The following is a 16,580-nucleotide window of genomic DNA, read 5'->3' on the forward strand; positions in this document are numbered from 1 at the left end:
GCGAGGGCTCTGCTATCCCCCCCCAACTCCTGGCTGTCCCGGGCCCTGCCCAGGCGCAGGTGCGCGCCGTCCCCGGCCCCGCCCAGGTGCAGGTGCGAGGGTTCCCCCTTGCCCCCACCTCCCGGCGCAGGTGCGAGGGCCCCCCCGTGCCCCCACCTCCCGGCGCAGGCGCGGTGGGGGCGCGGTCCCCGGGTGGCGGGTGGCGGCCGCCGAGAGCCGAGAGCCGAGAGCCGAGAGCCGCTGCGGGTCCCGGGCGCTCAGCGCGGCGCGCGGGCCTGGGCCTGGGCCTGGGCCTGGTCCTCGGCCTGGGCCTGGGCCTGCGCCTGGGCCTGGCCCTGCTCCTGCACCGGCCGCGAGGCCTGGGGGGGCCCGGGGGCGCCGCGCTGCTGCAGCCCCCCGCCGGGGCGCGCGTCCAGGCCTGCGCACGGGTCCGGGAAGCGCGGCCCGAGGCCGGCGAACGAGTCGCAGCGCGGCGAGCTCTCCTCCTGCACCGGGCGGCCCACCGGCTCCCCCGCGCCGCCGCCCGGGCCCGCCGCGCCCTCCTGGGAGCTCTGGCTGACGTAGACCACGATGATGTCGCCCTTGAAGTTCATCACCTGCCCGCTGGAAATAAACGTGGAGTTACTGTTTCCAGTCACATTTCCTACAAGGGGGAGAGAGAACACGCAGAGGGTGAGTCGTCGGTTCTGGGCGGGGGCTTGGCCTCGTGAGCGGGAAGCTTCCCCAGGAAACAGGCCGGGCCTCCCCTCCCCCCTCCCCTCCCCTCCCCTCCCCTCCCGACACCGTCTCTAAGTGCGTCGGACACTCCCAGCGGCTCCTTCGGTGTCAACGCACCAGGCCGGGGTGACAGAGGAAGGAGGGGGGAGAGGAGGCGACCGAGGAGAAGCAAGACCGCCACCGTGCTCCAGGCTCGTCCTTTGCCACGCGGGACTCTGGCAGGAGAGCACACGGGGTGGCAGGCTGAGGACAGGTGCAGGTGTCACCTGCAGAAGGGTGTGCGTGCGGCAGAGCCACAGGCCTGGCTGTGGTCGAATGCATCAGTAAGGGAACCCGGGCTGGAGGGAAGGTCACACACAGCCTGATGGGACCCGGGAGCCCACCAGCAAAGCCTCCTCTCTGACCACATTGTCACATCGTTGTGCCTTCCACGGGGGTCCCTAACAGTCAGCCCTGGAGGGCCATGGGACCGCCCAGGCTCAGTTATTTAGCAGAGGTTAAATCATTTCCTTAACACTTTCTTCTTAACTCCTTCAACAAAAGGGATTCGTAAGACTAAAATGGAAAAAGAAAAAAAAAAAAAGAATAAATTCCCCAAATCACTCTTTCCTTCTGAACCCTTGGGGGTGTTTTGTTCCTAGGGGGTTCCAACCATCACTTCTTTGTGAGTCACTAGATCTGATTGGTCTCTAATTGATGGGCCATTTGGAAACCAATAGAAAGTTCAACAAATGTTAGGAAACTTGCTACTCTTACTACTCGTCTATTTTAAAGGCTGATGATAGTCTAGAAATGTCCTAGGTGAAAATAAGTGCCCTAAACCAAGCAGGCAGAAATGTCCCACCACTCAGTATCAAAACAGAATCTTTCATTCTGAGGAGAAGAGGTGAATATCAAAATGACTCCTCACTGTTAACTTCCTCATTTTTTTTTCTCATCTACTTGGACCCAGCTTTGTAAAATTTATACAAATTAACTATCACCACTACACAATAAGAGATTTCCCCCAAATTTGGAAGGGATGTTTTGGGTGGTCTGACTAAAATACCAAAAGCCTACAGTAAATCCCTTTGGGGAGCCTTCCCTCCACCCACAAGGTATCTTCAGAAAAGCTGAGATGGACGTCCAGTGACCCATGAAACTGTAAGGATTTCAAATGAAAACAGAGCTATCAAATGTGAGCGACAAATTGAAAAGACTTATGACTCATGCTATTTCTCTTCTAGGCAGTTGTATGGGTTGTATTTCAGATAGGGGGTGCTGGGATTTATTTGCCTAATGACCCCCAAACAACATGGAAGAGGCCAGCCAGTGTTTCCGTTCACCAGTTAGCCGGATGGCTCCATGTCCTCCATTTCCTCTGAATATACAAGAGATGTTCCTAACGTACCATGTACTCTACGCTAGGGATCTACTTTCTCGTATGTCTATGTCTTTCTGCTCTCACCAGTTACAAGTTGGCTCTCAGTTCTGTTTTTACCAGTTGCACTCTTTAGGATATCTAATTAACTATTTTGTAAAGTGGTGAAATGTAAGTGTGATTAAAAAGGGGGAAAGGTTACTGTAAAAACTCAAGTGACTGCTTTGCAAGGACCCCAATAAAAGGGAGTCACTCAGTTCAAAAGACAATATCAACAGATTGCTGAACTGGTACTGTGCAACTGGTATGGGCAAGAAAATTGTTGGAAAAAAGAAAGAAAACACATGAAAGTGCAGAAGGATCTTGCACTCAATTTGCTTTGAAAATGTCTACAGTTTCTCATTCCACACTAAAGCCATAGAAAGTGGAAATTAAGATCATGAGGTTAATGTGAAGAAAAAAAAAAAAACCACTACCATCAGCCAACACATATGGCCCTTTCTAAAAATAACCAGTGTGAATGTTAAGTTATATATCTTGAGTTTAAAAAGACGTTTAGGATATGGACTTGCAAATGACTTCTCCAAGTGGCTCAGCAACTACTGACCCAGAGCTGATAGCAGCGCTTCTCCTGTGGGGGCAGCAGGATGAGCGAGGACACGGAAGTCCTCCCGGTGGAGAGATCACTAGCTAGTTAACAGATGTCAATTAACAACAGTATGAGTAAACCATCAACATTCTAGTCTAATTTAAACATACCATGTTTGTTTAATAAAAGCAACAATTCAAAAAAAAAAAAAAAAGCAGCAATTCAGGGACACCAGGTGGCTCAGTGGCTTAGCACCTGCCTTGGCCTGGGGCATGATCCTGGGATCCTGCATTGGGCTCCCTGCATGGAGCCTGCTTCTCCCTCTGCCTGTGTCTCTGCCTCTCTCTCTCCATGTCTCTCATGAATAAATAAATAAATAAAATCTTAAAAAAAAAAAAAAGCAGCAATTCAAAACCTGTTTAAAAGTATGATTTCCCGGGATCCCTGGGTGGCGCAGCGGTTTGGCGCCTGCCTTTGGCCCAGGGCGTGATCCTGGAGACCCGGGATCGAATCCCACATCGGGCTCCCGGTACATGGAGCCTGCTTCTCCCTCTGCCTGTGTCTCTGCCTCTCTATCTCTCTCTGTGTGACTATCATAAATAAATAAAAATTTAAAAAAAAAGATTAAAAAAAAAAAAAAGTATGATTTCCCTGGGAAGCCTAGGTGGCTCAGCGGTTGAGCGTCTGTCTGGCTCAGGGCGTGATCCTGGAGTCCCTGGATTGAGTCCCACATCGGGCTCCCTGCAGGGAGCCTGCTTCTCTCTCTGTCTGTGTCTCTGCCTCTCTCTGTGAGTCTCTCGTGAATAAATACATAAAATCTTTTTTTTAAAAATTTTTTTCTCAGTATAGTTCTTCTAGTCTTAATTACAACATCACTGATTGCTGGTTTTGTTGTTTTTCAGTAGAATGTAGAGCTACACAGAGCCACTGGGTGATTGACTTATGCCTTTGAATTTATCTCCCATCTTCTTCATCCTCTTCATAGAAGATATGTAGAGATTTATCTACATAGGTCATGATACATACTATTTCTCCTTCATTTTAAATTTCATTTCCCAACAAATCATCATCATGAATCCATTGTTGTTTCTCTTCTTCCTGGTCAGAATCTTCAATTTGTCTGGGCTCAAGTAATAGCCGCCCCCCCCTTCTTTTATTATCTTGCACATCAAGATCTTGTTTAGTATTTTAACCCATGTCAATTACTTCATAGCAAACAATATCTTTGATATACTCTATAGGATCTGTATTCTCTTTTTCTCTTTTCTAAAATGGAACTCAAATTCTTTCGCCTATATTTAAACATTTCAGAGTCCTTTCACTCATAGGCTGGATCAAGAATATTATTCTTTGTGGGGAGGTGGCAACAGAATGGGGGGATAGAGCAGAACAAAGCCTTTAAATTCCTGACAAGGGCAGCCCGGGTGGCTCAGCGGTTTAGTGCCGCCTTCAGCCCAGGGTGTGATCCTGGAGACCCGGGATCGAGTCCCACATCAGGCTCCCTGCATGGAGCCTGCTATTCCCTGTGCCTGTGTCTCTGCCTCTCTCTCTCTCTCTCATGAATAAATAAAAATCTTTTTTTTATTTATTCATGATAGACATAGAGAGAGAATGAGGCAGAGGCACAGGAGGAGGGAGAAGCAGGCTCCATGCCGCCAGGAGCCCGATGTGGGACTCGATCCCGGGACTCCAGGATTGCACCCTGGGCCAAAGGCAGGTGCTAAACCGCTGAGCTATCCAGGGATCCCCAATAAAAATCTTAATAAATAAATAAAAATCATAAATAAATAAATAAATAAATTCCTGACAATAAGGATATAAAGAAAAGTTATCTAAGAGTGTAAGATTCTAACACAATTTTATTCTTTACATGTGCTTTTTTTTTTACTCAAGGCACAATTAATGACAAAAACCACCTTTGACCAAGTCCAAGCCAAGCCAAGTCTATGCTGACCTTTTATGAGGGTAGTAAACTAGTACAGACTGAACTTCCTTAAAAAGCTCTACTGAGGGATCCCTGGGTGGCGCAGCGGTTTAGCGCCTGTCTTTGGCCCAGGGCGCGATCCTGGAGACCCGGGATCGAATCCCACATCGGGCTCCCGGTGCATGGAGCCTGCTCCTCCCTCTGCCTGTGTCTCTGCCTCTCTCTCTCTCTCTCTCTCTCTCTCTGTGACTATCATAAATAAATAAAATAAATAAATAAATTGTTTAAAAAAAAAAAAAAAGCTCTACTGATCTGCCAATGACGGACAGTGGCAGCAGAGCTTCATGGGCACGTGGCCTGTGCAGTTAACGGCACCCTGCCCTCAGAAGGCCAGGCTTGATTTAATGCTCTGCTGTCATCATCCTGGATTTCTGATTAATTTTTGCACGTTTTCATTTTTCACTGAGCTCTGGAAATGATGTAGCAGGTCCTGAGTGGCAGGCAGCTCTTACGAGTATTGCTCTGGGTTCTTGCCCCACACTGATGCTTTAATATAGTGTCACTCTTTTTGGAGGCAACTCTTATAAGTTGGATACTTTCAATATTGCAGAAGTGTTTGTGAATCTGATTTTCTGCACTGATAAAGAACTCAGTGTTTGGCAAGACACTGAGTTGCAGAGGCTCTCTACTAGTGCCACCAAAACACAGACCCTATGATACGTTTCCCTGATGTTCAAGCCACCTGTCATTTGCTGTGAAACATTCTACACTAACTCTCTGATGTAGCACTGAGTCCCTTTGAGAAATCAATGATACCTTTAATGCTTTGCCTCCAGTCTCGAGTTCTGGTGTCTTTTAAGTGGCATGAGAACCAAGCCACCTACCAAGCAGTCTAAGTGCAGAATCCTTCTAGAGTTGTCTTCCCTGAACGTACTTGTCTCACCCACCTCAGCTTCAACAGCAAAAAGAGCTGAACAACTCATTCTTTAAATAGTCCCAAAACACTGAACGGTGTTCATAGAAACAGTTCTCATGCTTATCAAACATACTTCTTTTTACCAGCTTACCAGTTTTAATAGGACCAGCTCACATTTGCAGCACCCACAGATTTAGTAAGTGCAGCCATTCACCAAGTGGGAGCAGAAGGACCTGGGTATTCTAGAGGGACCCATTAATTGTGAGTAATCAGTGTACTAAGGGCTTCCATCAGCTTACTCTACAGAGGGAGAAAAGAATGTATACTAATCTATGGTTAGGAGTACACAGGTTAAAAAAAAAAAAAGAGTACACAGGTTAAGAGAGCACCCATTGTAGTAACAATTCTAATAGAAACACCACCCCAAATCCAGAGTTTATTGAGTGCTTCCTTCATGCCGGGCTGGCTGCAATGCAAACACCAGCTCAAAGCTACTTTGCATCTGACCATTCCAGTCTTGCTTCTTTCTCCCCCTTCTCCTGACACTGCCACAAAGATGGAAACTGTCAAACAGCCTTCTTTTTTCATGACTTGTCCTAATGCAGATTCACCTGCCAGTCATCAAATAATGTCAATGTCATCCTGGTGGTGTGGTCTCCAAAGAGCAGAAGGTGCTCAACCAGAGCTTCCAGACCCCTGTTCGCTCCTCTGTCACTCCCCACTTCTTATCCTCCTGTACTCCAGCAGCCACTAAAATCTCAGCTAAAGGGATGAGTATAGGAGGATAAGAAGGGAGGGACAGAGGAGTGAGCAGGGATCTGGAAGCTCTGGTCTGGTCCTGCTCAGCCCTCCCTAGCTGTGGGATTTGGGACAAGCCACCTAACACCTTTCCAGATTTCAGTCTGCTTGTTTGTCAAATGAAAATCAAGTTTCAAGCCCTGCTAGCCTGGCAGTGTGCAGCCTCACAGAGCATCACACAATACCTGTTACATGAAAGAATAAATGAATGAATGAACACCCACAGGATGGCGTAAGGGTCAAATGAGATGATGGATTTGAAAATGTTCAGGAAATCGCAGAGAATGAGTCACAGTGCACTAAAGGCATTACTACTCCCAGGAGGTAGTATTGGTGTGCGTGGAACTCACAGGGAAAGAGATGGGTGGAATGTGCCAGGCAGTAATGTTACTTTTCCATCCGTGTCTTGTTGGAGGATCTCAACACATCTTGAAGACTGAGAGGGCACTTTCCTTCAAAAGTCTAATCAACTCTTGTTTGCCAAAATAATTCATCATTATGACTGTCACTGGTTTGAACACTCATCTATACAGCTCTGCACTAAACCCCTTGTGGTCTTGTTTCTCAAGCTATGACTTGCCCATAGCAATGGAGTAGATCAAGGTTTAGAATGAGCTGGTAATATTCTTATCCTATAATATACCTCAGTGCTGAATGGTCCTTCTCAATAGCAAAGAATTCCTTAAAATTTGCTTTTTACTTTTTAGGACAGAAAGGTTTTATAGGGTTATGCAAGCCTGCCAAAGAGGGCAAGTCAATGGGTCCCCATGTCAGCAAGCTGCATGATTATGTGGGTGCTAAGGAGGCCTCCCTTTCAGCATGGTTGCCATGACTTCTATAGTTGGTACCTTCCCCAAAGGGGTAAGTCTTTCCACTGAGTGCCAAGGAAGCCCTGGGTTGTTCTGCTGTTAGGGGGCAGACCATGTTGGTAGCTGGTAAGGGGAAATATGAAAAGGGAAGGATGGTGTACATGAGGCTCATCCAAGATGCCTTACAAAGGCCTCAGACTTTTATAGTCCATTTGGCCTCCAGGAATACAAGCAAAGCAAGAGTCTATCACTCCCTTCTTCCTTACTTTCCTTGGCTGTCTTTCTGAGAGCCTTCCCCTACTGGGCTCCTCCTGGCATTGACTTTAACATTTTCTCTTGAGAAAATAGATGGAGTTGGAAGTATATGAAGGAAAGAGCTTTCCTCACAAAAGAATCAGGGATAGTGAAAATAGCATATTTTGGAGACAACTCGCAGAAAGGAGGGGACTCACAGGCCAAGGTAGCCATCACCTGCTGCACCAACCCTACTGTCCCTGCCCATAGAACTTTCTGGACCTGGCCTGGCCACTGCCCCTCGCTCAGTCAGAGAAGTCAACTATCCCAGACCCCTTATTCTATGGTTCACTGGAGAGTCTCCAACATACAGTAAACAAATGAAATCAATAATTTGATTGGCGATCAATCACCAATTTGATGGCAGCAGTGCAGTGGTTTAAGCTACAGACTTCACAATCAGATAATCAGGATGTCAAAATGGTCTACTCATCTTTCAACACAAGGTGACTGGGAATTGTATTTGAAGCTACCAAAAAGTGGGATTTGAGAGCCAGAATGCATGAGGAATTTTATTAAATTACAAATTTTGAAGAATTTGTAACATTTGAAATGTGTTTTGGGGGTAACATTAATATTTAATGTGACATAACTAGCAAATTTTTCAGGTAACTTGAGACGGTTAAAAATAGCATTGAAAAAAATTAAAAAAAAAAAGCATTGAAGTCAACAGAAACAATGGACAAATGAAGTGTCCCTTCATAATCAGAAAGATGTCTACACTTCGCTAAGTCCATGCTTGACATGGCGGCTCCATGGAATCTCTCTTTCTTGGGCAGAGGAAACAAGCGTCATTTTAAGAACTCAATCTCTAAGAGAATTCACATCTTTAAGCAAGGTAATACACACTCTTCTTCCCAAAAACTTATTAGGTTGTTTAAAATGCATAACATATGAATATTAAATCACAAGAACTATGCCAAATAATACCACCCAATTGTCATGTAGATTTTCTCCCAAGGAACAAAACTAAAAATATACACAAATACACTCAAACTACCCAGGCTACACTGAGTTCTTTTGGAATTTTTTAAAAACTTATTTTATATTTAACCCATATGCTTCTCATGTGATTTTCCTTTTTATGGAAATGCAAGCTCTGTTTTAGGCATTTGGAAGAAACTGAGTATATGATGATAGAGGAAGGGAAGCAGTATTTAATAGTTCCATTCTGAATCATGCTTGAAAGTTACTTAGAATGACTTACAAATGAAACTCTTCCAAAAGGAGCCCCATTAGAACAGAGAGAAAGCAAGCAGGACTGAATTGTACAGTAAACAAATTTTTCATATATTTTGAAAGAATGCATTGACTCTCAGTACCAATGAATATTGCCACACAACCAAATAATAAAATGTCATTTTTTAACTTACAGGGTCAATGAGCTAATACTTGCCCTTATAGCACCTGACTAAAAGTGAGACAAACACAAGCTAGTGGATGGCATTCCAACAGGAAAGTGAAGAAAGAACTAGAACATCGTTCATTGCTTGGGGGGATGGGAGGGAGGGGGAAGAAAATTAAGGTAGGCAAACCTTTATCTGTCCTTCCAGGATGGGTGGTCAAAGATAGTCATTTCATGAGAGGGAGACTGAGGATGGGGAGAAATGGGGTCAGGTGGGTGCCCTTCAACCTCCAGTGCTCCAGGCTCCCAGGAATGGGCGTTGGTGTATCACTGCCATTTGGATGAACCAGCTCACCTTTGCCGCCTCTACCCAGGCCACTGAGGTCTGTCCAGGACAGCTAAGGCCAGTCCCCCCATTCCCTGCTTGGCCTCCAGCTCCCCACAGCAGACGGAAGACGTGGGAGGCCGAGAGTGAGTTTAGGGAACAAACAGGAAGATATGGCCTCCTGTTCCTTGAGTTACTCATGACTGGCTGAGTGAATGAGCTTCACACGCTGTGACTAAGGCACCTTGGGAGAGCCTGGAAAGATCAGGTGTGGCGAAGGTCATGGAAATTCCCGCTGCACGGTGTGGCTACCTGGAGGCCGCCTGTTGGTAAAAGTGTGCGTGTGCCCGGCTCAGTGAGAAAGAGGGAAAGCGTGCAGCCAGCACACTGCCCTCCCTGGTTCCCAAGGAGCACTGGAGCAGAGCCTTCAAGGACTGGAGGAGTGGGCGCTCTGTGGAAGGGGACAGAGTGGGGACAGGGTGACTCACACTAGCAGAAGCACGCAACAGAGCAGAGGAGGAAGGTGAGGGATGTTTGTAGTAAAAAAAGGCTGGCTTTGATCAAAACTTAAGTGGGGGGCAGGGGGGGTTGAGGGGGTGGGACGCCCCGCTGCTGAAGGCCTTGCTGTCTCAAGTTATTGCTTTCTTCAGTTTTCCATTCCCTGACCTCAATCCCTACTTGTTTTGTTGGTTTTCCCAAGTCTCTGTGGCTCAGTTGAGCCTCAAAAAGATATGATAGAAAAGCCAATGTATAGCTGGTGTTCATTAATAACCACTGCGGACCCTGTAAATAAACAACTGTTTCTAGCTAAGAAGTGGCCAAATCAAGAAAGTGATTTCAAAAGCCAAAAGCCAAGTCATCGGCCACTACAGACACACATTAGTTGCAAGAAGTGATTCTTTCACGTGAACTAATTTTCTAGACACAGTGAGAATTCTCCAAACTCTAGATGAAAGGATTTGTAACCAAGGTAACCACCATTATGTCATCAGGATAGTAATTTAAGATGTAAATTAAGAAATGGTTATATGATATATAACCAAATATATGTTTTTCCCTTATTGGTCTTTGTTAATAATTCCCCCTTTTTTTAAAGAGTTTATAACATTGCTAAAACAGCTTTATCATTGGGTATTATTTTTTAAAGTTACACTTGTAGAACCGTTTGAAGAAGCATCAAAGGGCTGCTCAGTGCAAAGCAGATACTCCTCCCTACTGAGGAAGTGCCCAATCATGTCATTTTCCCAGAAACCACTTGATTTGATTGTGTGTCTGTGTTTTTTTTTCAAATACCCACAAATAAAAATCTAAAACCCAATTAAAAAAAGTCCACCTCCTTCAAGTCCCGAGAGCACGGTGGCTTTCAGAAGATGAAATAGGATTAGACTCCCTCTGATCTTTCACCCAAGCTCCATCCTCTTTCACACATTTTATAGAACATAAATAATGACAATCTTTAAAAAAAAAAAAAAAAAGGCAATAATGAGAAAGTGCTATTTTGACCAGGAACCAGAAGGCCTGTTCACATAGAAGTAATTATGGAGAGAACAGCACAGCCTCAAAAATCAATCTGGCTGCTGCTTCTCCTCAGGCGAGAATGAATTTGGCCCTCGTGCTGGCATCCGTAGGCAGACTCTCCACGGATGTTTTGCATGGCTAAGCACCAGACGAACAGAGAGAAAGCAGTGTAAACTTTCCGCAAATTAACACCATTTAGTTGATGACACACTTTTTTCCCCCCTTTCCTCCATGCCTAGCTGTTTAGTGCTGGAGAAATAAATGATGATGAGAAACAGACGAGGGCACTGTTTTAACTCTTCATAGTAGAGCACAGACCTAGCTTTTGGTTTCATGACGCTGAGCAAAATCATCATCATCATCATCTCTTTAAATTTGGCCAATTCTTTTCTTCCAACAGCTGCTGATGATTTTCACACAGTGGCAAACATCACCTTTCTCGCATCACTAACTGAAACACTGTTCTGCCCCTGGCAGTGGCACCAGGACGTGGCCACTGCCATGCTCAGCTTTGGCCTCCCCACTCCCCACAGCCTGAAAAGCTAGTGTTCTGTATGTCTCTATGACCAACAGGAAGAAAATTAACCACTAAAAAAGAAATAGAATCATACAAAGGAACAGCAGAGCCAAACTTTTAGTTATGGAAATTCCTTAAATCTTAACCTTGAGGTCTTCTGAAGGAATAACAAATCAGTTCTTTGAAAATATCTCCCAAATGTATCTCCTCCTTTCAATTTGAGAACTGATGTTATAGAATTTACACATCAGTGAATTTGTATAGTTGCAGCAAAACCACAAAGCTTGGAAGACAGATTAAAGTGCATTGTTCTACCAAATAAGCCAGGAGCCATCATCAACATGAGGCAGGAGAGTCTCTGTGTTTAGGGCAGGATCCAGCTACCCCAGGGTTATAAGATAATTCGAAGACCAGCTGCTAGCACTACTCGCTGTCTAAATAAAGAGGCAGGAAAGAAAAAGAAAATGCATCCCGGGATAAAGGAGGTCCACCAATGGGCTTTTTTTCTTTTTTCTTTTGGGGGTGGAAGGATTCTGTGAAGCCCCTTAAATAGTGCATATCCATATATTCATATTTCTGGAGAGAGTGCCTATAGCTGTCAGAAGATTCTCAAAGAGATCCCTGACCCCCCATGTGGTAAACAGTACCCAGAGCCCTCACCATCAGCGGCAGAGTTCCTTGTAACTACATAATAAAACAGATGGTGCTTTACCCCTGTGGGGGGAAAAAGTTATAATATTATAATTGGTGGGCTATTCATGCTCAAGCAGTGGTGCAGCGATAAATCTCTATAATGATTTTAAATTGTAAAATGATCCTCCTGGTTCTGTAAATATATTATCTGCAGTGGTTGTAAAAGGGGCTTCTCAAATAAAGTATTAAAGGATGGTTTTACTGCATCATTAATTTAGTAAAGAACCAACAAGCTACTTTGAATAAATATTAATTAATTAATTAAAGATTAAAACAGAGCTTCCTCAGGGGAGATCTAAGGCATAGGTTGCTTGAAAAACAAAAACAAAGCCCAGAATTCTGAGGGTATGCCTCAACTTCAGCCAGCCCTGAGGTGGCTGTTGACATTGCCTGCAGGGGGTCCATGGTGGGCCTGGGGCATGTGGAAGTGAAGAGACAGCCCCAGGGCTGGAGGACAAAACCTCATGGCAGTGGGCAAGACCCACAAACTCAACATGTCGATTGCATCAAAACCCACCGTGCAGGGACGCCTGGGTGGCTCAGCGGTTGAGCATCTGCCTTTGGCTCAGAGCGTGATCCCAGGGTTCTGGGATCAAGTCCCACAGTGGCCTTCCTGCACGGAGCCTGCTTCTCCCTCTGCGTATGCCTCTGCCTCTCTCTGTGTGTCTCTCATGAATAAATAAATAAAATCTTAAAAAAAAAAAAAAAACAACCACCCTGCAAAGAGGCCTAGCAGGAGAAAAGATTCAAGTGGAATCTTCCCCACGTTAGCATCCTTCTTCCCAAAATGGTCTGTGACACTTGCCTTCCAACACTGCACAAAGAACAGGCCTTTTGGCTTGGAGGTGAGAGACCAGGAAAATCACTTACCAGATGCAGGTGGCTGGTCCCCAGAGGCACTTGCAGACCCAGGGCCTCCCCTCATGGAGCCGGGAAGCCTGACGTCAGCCCCGTCCAGGGGCTGGCCGGCCCCATCTGCTGCACCCTCGGGCGGAAGGCCCATGCCGTAGGCGCACTGGGGCAGAGGTCCACTTTTCGGGGAAGCCACGAGGGGTTCCCGGCCCCCCCCGGGAGGCTTTCCGCAGTTTGCACAGCCATCCGCCGAGCTGAAGCTGCAGCTGGCTGCCCAGTGGGGGCAGTGGCCACCCTCCACTTCTTTTTGCAAGTACTTTTCGGAGGCTATGGGGATCCAATCAGTCCTGCACGGCGGCTCCACCAAGTTGCCGCTTTCAGAATCTCCCAGGCTCTCTGTCCCAGTGAAGCACTGGCTCAACCTGTCATTCTCCCCCACCTCCAGGGGCTCGGGGAAAGGGGGTGTGGATTTGCTTCCAGGCTGAGTGAGGAACAGGGAAGAGTCTGGGGTCTGGGAGGACCTGTCCACGTATTCGTCCTCCGTGGGAATCTGCCTGCAGGAGTCCCCCTCCACCTGGCTGACCAAGGTGAGCATTCCGGCATCTTCTCCCCCTGTACTGGGGCCGCCGCCTGCACACGCGCCCCCACAGCCACCACCACTGTCTGGGCAGCACATATCTTCAGAAAACATCTTCTCTTCCAGAGTCAGCAGTAAGACACCATCACAAATTTCACGCTGACTAGAGGCTTCCATGTGAGCGCTGCTAAAATTGTTGCCTGAGGACTCCTGCTGATTTAAATTCAGAAGGCAGAAGTATTAATACCCAGAGATATTAGAACATGTTTCTGCGAACCATGGCTGAAAATGGTTTAGAATAATTATTTCCACCATAACAAGTACAGATGGAACACTCATTATGGCACTTTGTTTGTGTTATTTAAGATTATAGAGTAGGGGAGAACCCAAAATGGAATATGGAAACAAATGAATCAAACTGCATTTCAAACGAATAGCATGTTCACACTGAAGCAAGGCGAAGAGCTAACTCCAATAACTTTAGAACACAGTATTTTGTCCATATACATTCAATATAAATTAAAAAAAATAAACTACAAACGAATAAGGAACTCCAGTTTGTAGCTTTGGGTTTTTTTTTTTTTTTTTTTCTGTAGTATGGTTTGGTAATTCTGAAACTAATTTCTGTGTCTACTGGCAGTGAGCAAATGAGTAAATATACTGAGAATAACAGGAACCAGGCTTTATCCTGTTGGAGAAGGGAAGATTCAAATCCAGGTAAGAAAAAACAAAGGAATCCTGTGGGGTGTGGGGACTGGAATTGGAAGAATCAGGAGGAACTCTGAGTTTAAAATGTTTATTCTTTATACCTAAGACAATAGCCCTAGGGGACATAATGGGATAATCAAGGAAATTTTTAAGACTGCATGCTGATCAGATAAGAGTCTACTAAGTCTACTTAGTCCACTACTAAATTTCTCAATTTTGATAAATGTACTATGGTCATATAAGAGAATATGCTTGTTCTTGAGAAATTCACACCAAAGTATTTAAGGGTATAGGAGCGTGACGTCTGTCACATTCACTCTAAAATGGTTGGAGAATAAAAACACACAGATACAGAGAGCAGGTGATAATACAATGTGAGAAAGTGTAAGCAGTTGGTGGGGCTGAGTTTAGGGTGTGTGGGGAGTTTTTTGTACTATTCTCACTGCTTTTCTATAATTTTGATTAGATCGAAATTAAAAGTTACCAAAATAACTACAGAGTAGAGGGAAATGGCAGCTCCTTCCTCCTTGGAAGCTATCCTAGGCAATCAAGATTGGCGCTAGAACAACATAAATAATGTATGTACACAGAGATGATGAGTGGAAGGAAATGCGAAGAAAAGAGCATTTAGGAGGGGCACCCACTTGGGCTTTGGGTTTTTCTGTGGAGATCAGTCCTGGGATTCAGGGTTCCATCCCTCAAGGAACCATCCCATTCACAGTGGGGCTCAGTATTTGATTATTCACAGCCATAGCAGCCGAAGGAGTAAAAGGATGTGAAGGAGGCACTTAAGACTTTTAAACTTACCTTATTTACACTTAGGCGGCCGCAAGCCTCATTGACCCAGTGCCACAAATTAGCTAGAAAAACAGAGTAAGGAGAAGAACTTCATTTTATTTCCTCTAATTCAGTATCATCATCGATCACTATGTCAGCTCAGTGTTTCTTTAAACACAGGCCTCTGCGAGTCTTTGGGTGAGAGCTCCTGAGAGTGAAAACATTTAAAAGAAAACCAACCCATTCGAAGACACCTCCTCCCCCAAACAGAACTTTCTGATGTAAAGCAAAGTATCATCCGCTAATGTTCCACTGAATGAATTCCTCTGGGCACACTCAGAGCTGCTGTTAGGACGGGAGGCATTCTCATTCCCTTTGCCACTTTTTCTGTGGCCATGAGGGACAGGGCTAGGCAGTGCATGGGAAGCATGAAGACACAGGCCTAGGGCATTGCTTTTGCAGTCAATTAGCTCACACGGATGCATGATAAAGAAAAAGTACATGCCAGGAGGCTGTCTGACCCCACTGAGTCCCAGTGGGCCGCACATGCTTTTCTACTATATCCTGTTGCTTCTCGGGAGAACGAGTATGTTCTGTGGCATAAATAAAAACGCATCTCCACTAACTTTTAAAAACAGAAATGCTGAGGGGCACCTGGATGGCTCACTTGGTTGTGATCAAGTCATGATCTCAGGGTTCCAGTGATGAGCCCCTCCTCAGGCTCCCTGTTCAGGAGGAGCCTGCTTTTCCCTCTCCTTCTTCCCTTCCTCCCCACTCAAACTGTCTCTCAAATAAATAAAATCTTTTTTTTTAATAAAAAAAAAAGCAAAAACAAAAGTGACAAAACTTTTAAAAAGTCAAATCTAGGGCACCTGGGTGGCTCAGTCAGTCAAGCCTCTGCCTTCAGCTCAGGTCATGATCCTGGGGGTCCTGGGATGGGGCCCTACATCAGGCTCCCTGCTTAGTGGGGAGTCTGCTTCTCCCTGTCATTCTCCCTCTATGCTTTCCCTCCCCCCCCCCACTTCTCTCTCTCTCTTTCTGTCTCTCAAATAAATAAATAAAATCTTAAAAAAAAATCTACGCACTGAAAAAAATAGATGAATTTATGTTCTACAAAGATAAATTTTTACTCCACCTCCACTATTTGATGCTGAATTCACTAGAAACACTGAAGCGGAGGCTGTCCATTCTCCAGGAGAAGATAATCAGGTCATGATAACAGCTAATGATCCCTATCACACGACCTTGCCAAGTGGTTCATTTCACTTCTCTGAGTCTCGGTTTCGTCATCATGACACGGGAGAAATAACAGCGCCTGCCTCATGGTGCCGTTGTGATTTTGTGAGTACATGTAAAACGCATAAGCAGAGCTAGCATAGAATAAATACTCAATATATGTCAGTTATTGCTATCATCATTATTATTCTTGCTTCCTCTCTATAGTTTTGAAACTACATAAAGTTACCCCCAAATAAAAGGAAGCTTGTAGCTCTTCCCTTGTAGGGACCAGTACTAGATAATCACAAATGGCTAAAAAATGCTACTTGTGGGACGCCTGGGTGGCTCAGCTGTTGAGCATCTGCCTTTGGCTCAGGCTGTGATCCCAGGTCTGGGGATCGAGTCCTGCATCAGGCTTCCTGCATGGAGCCTGCTTCTCCCTCTGCCTGTGTCTCTGCCTCTCTCTCTCTCTGTTTCTCATGAATAAATACAAATCTTTAAAAATAAAAAAAATTAAAAAATGTTACTTGTACACGAGGAGATATTCATAACTACTAAGATCATCTCTCTTTTGGATGTAAAAGCCCTCCTAACTGGTGTGTCTGCATCCACTCTACTGCACCCCCAAATCTGTCTTCTATCC

At 45.4% G+C, this 16,580-nt stretch overlaps 1 protein-coding gene across 1 annotated transcript in view; it reads right to left on the reverse strand.

The window, feature by feature from the left end:
- TNFRSF11A (TNF receptor superfamily member 11a) overlaps positions 1–16,580 on the reverse strand; it is a 54,155-nt gene that overhangs the window by 1,363 nt on the left and 36,212 nt on the right. Inside the window, exons 8-10 of the mRNA XM_038529560.1 lie at positions 14,750–14,802; positions 12,676–13,444; positions 324–643 (exon numbers count right to left, since the gene is read on the reverse strand). Of these exons, the coding sequence (XP_038385488.1) occupies positions 324–643; positions 12,676–13,444; positions 14,750–14,802 (1,142 nt within the window). The remainder of the gene's footprint in view (positions 1–323; positions 644–12,675; positions 13,445–14,749; positions 14,803–16,580) is intronic.

The sequence above is a fragment of the Canis lupus genome, chromosome 1 (assembly GCF_011100685.1).
Source record: "Canis lupus familiaris isolate Mischka breed German Shepherd chromosome 1, alternate assembly UU_Cfam_GSD_1.0, whole genome shotgun sequence".
NCBI lineage: Eukaryota > Metazoa > Chordata > Mammalia > Carnivora > Canidae > Canis > Canis lupus.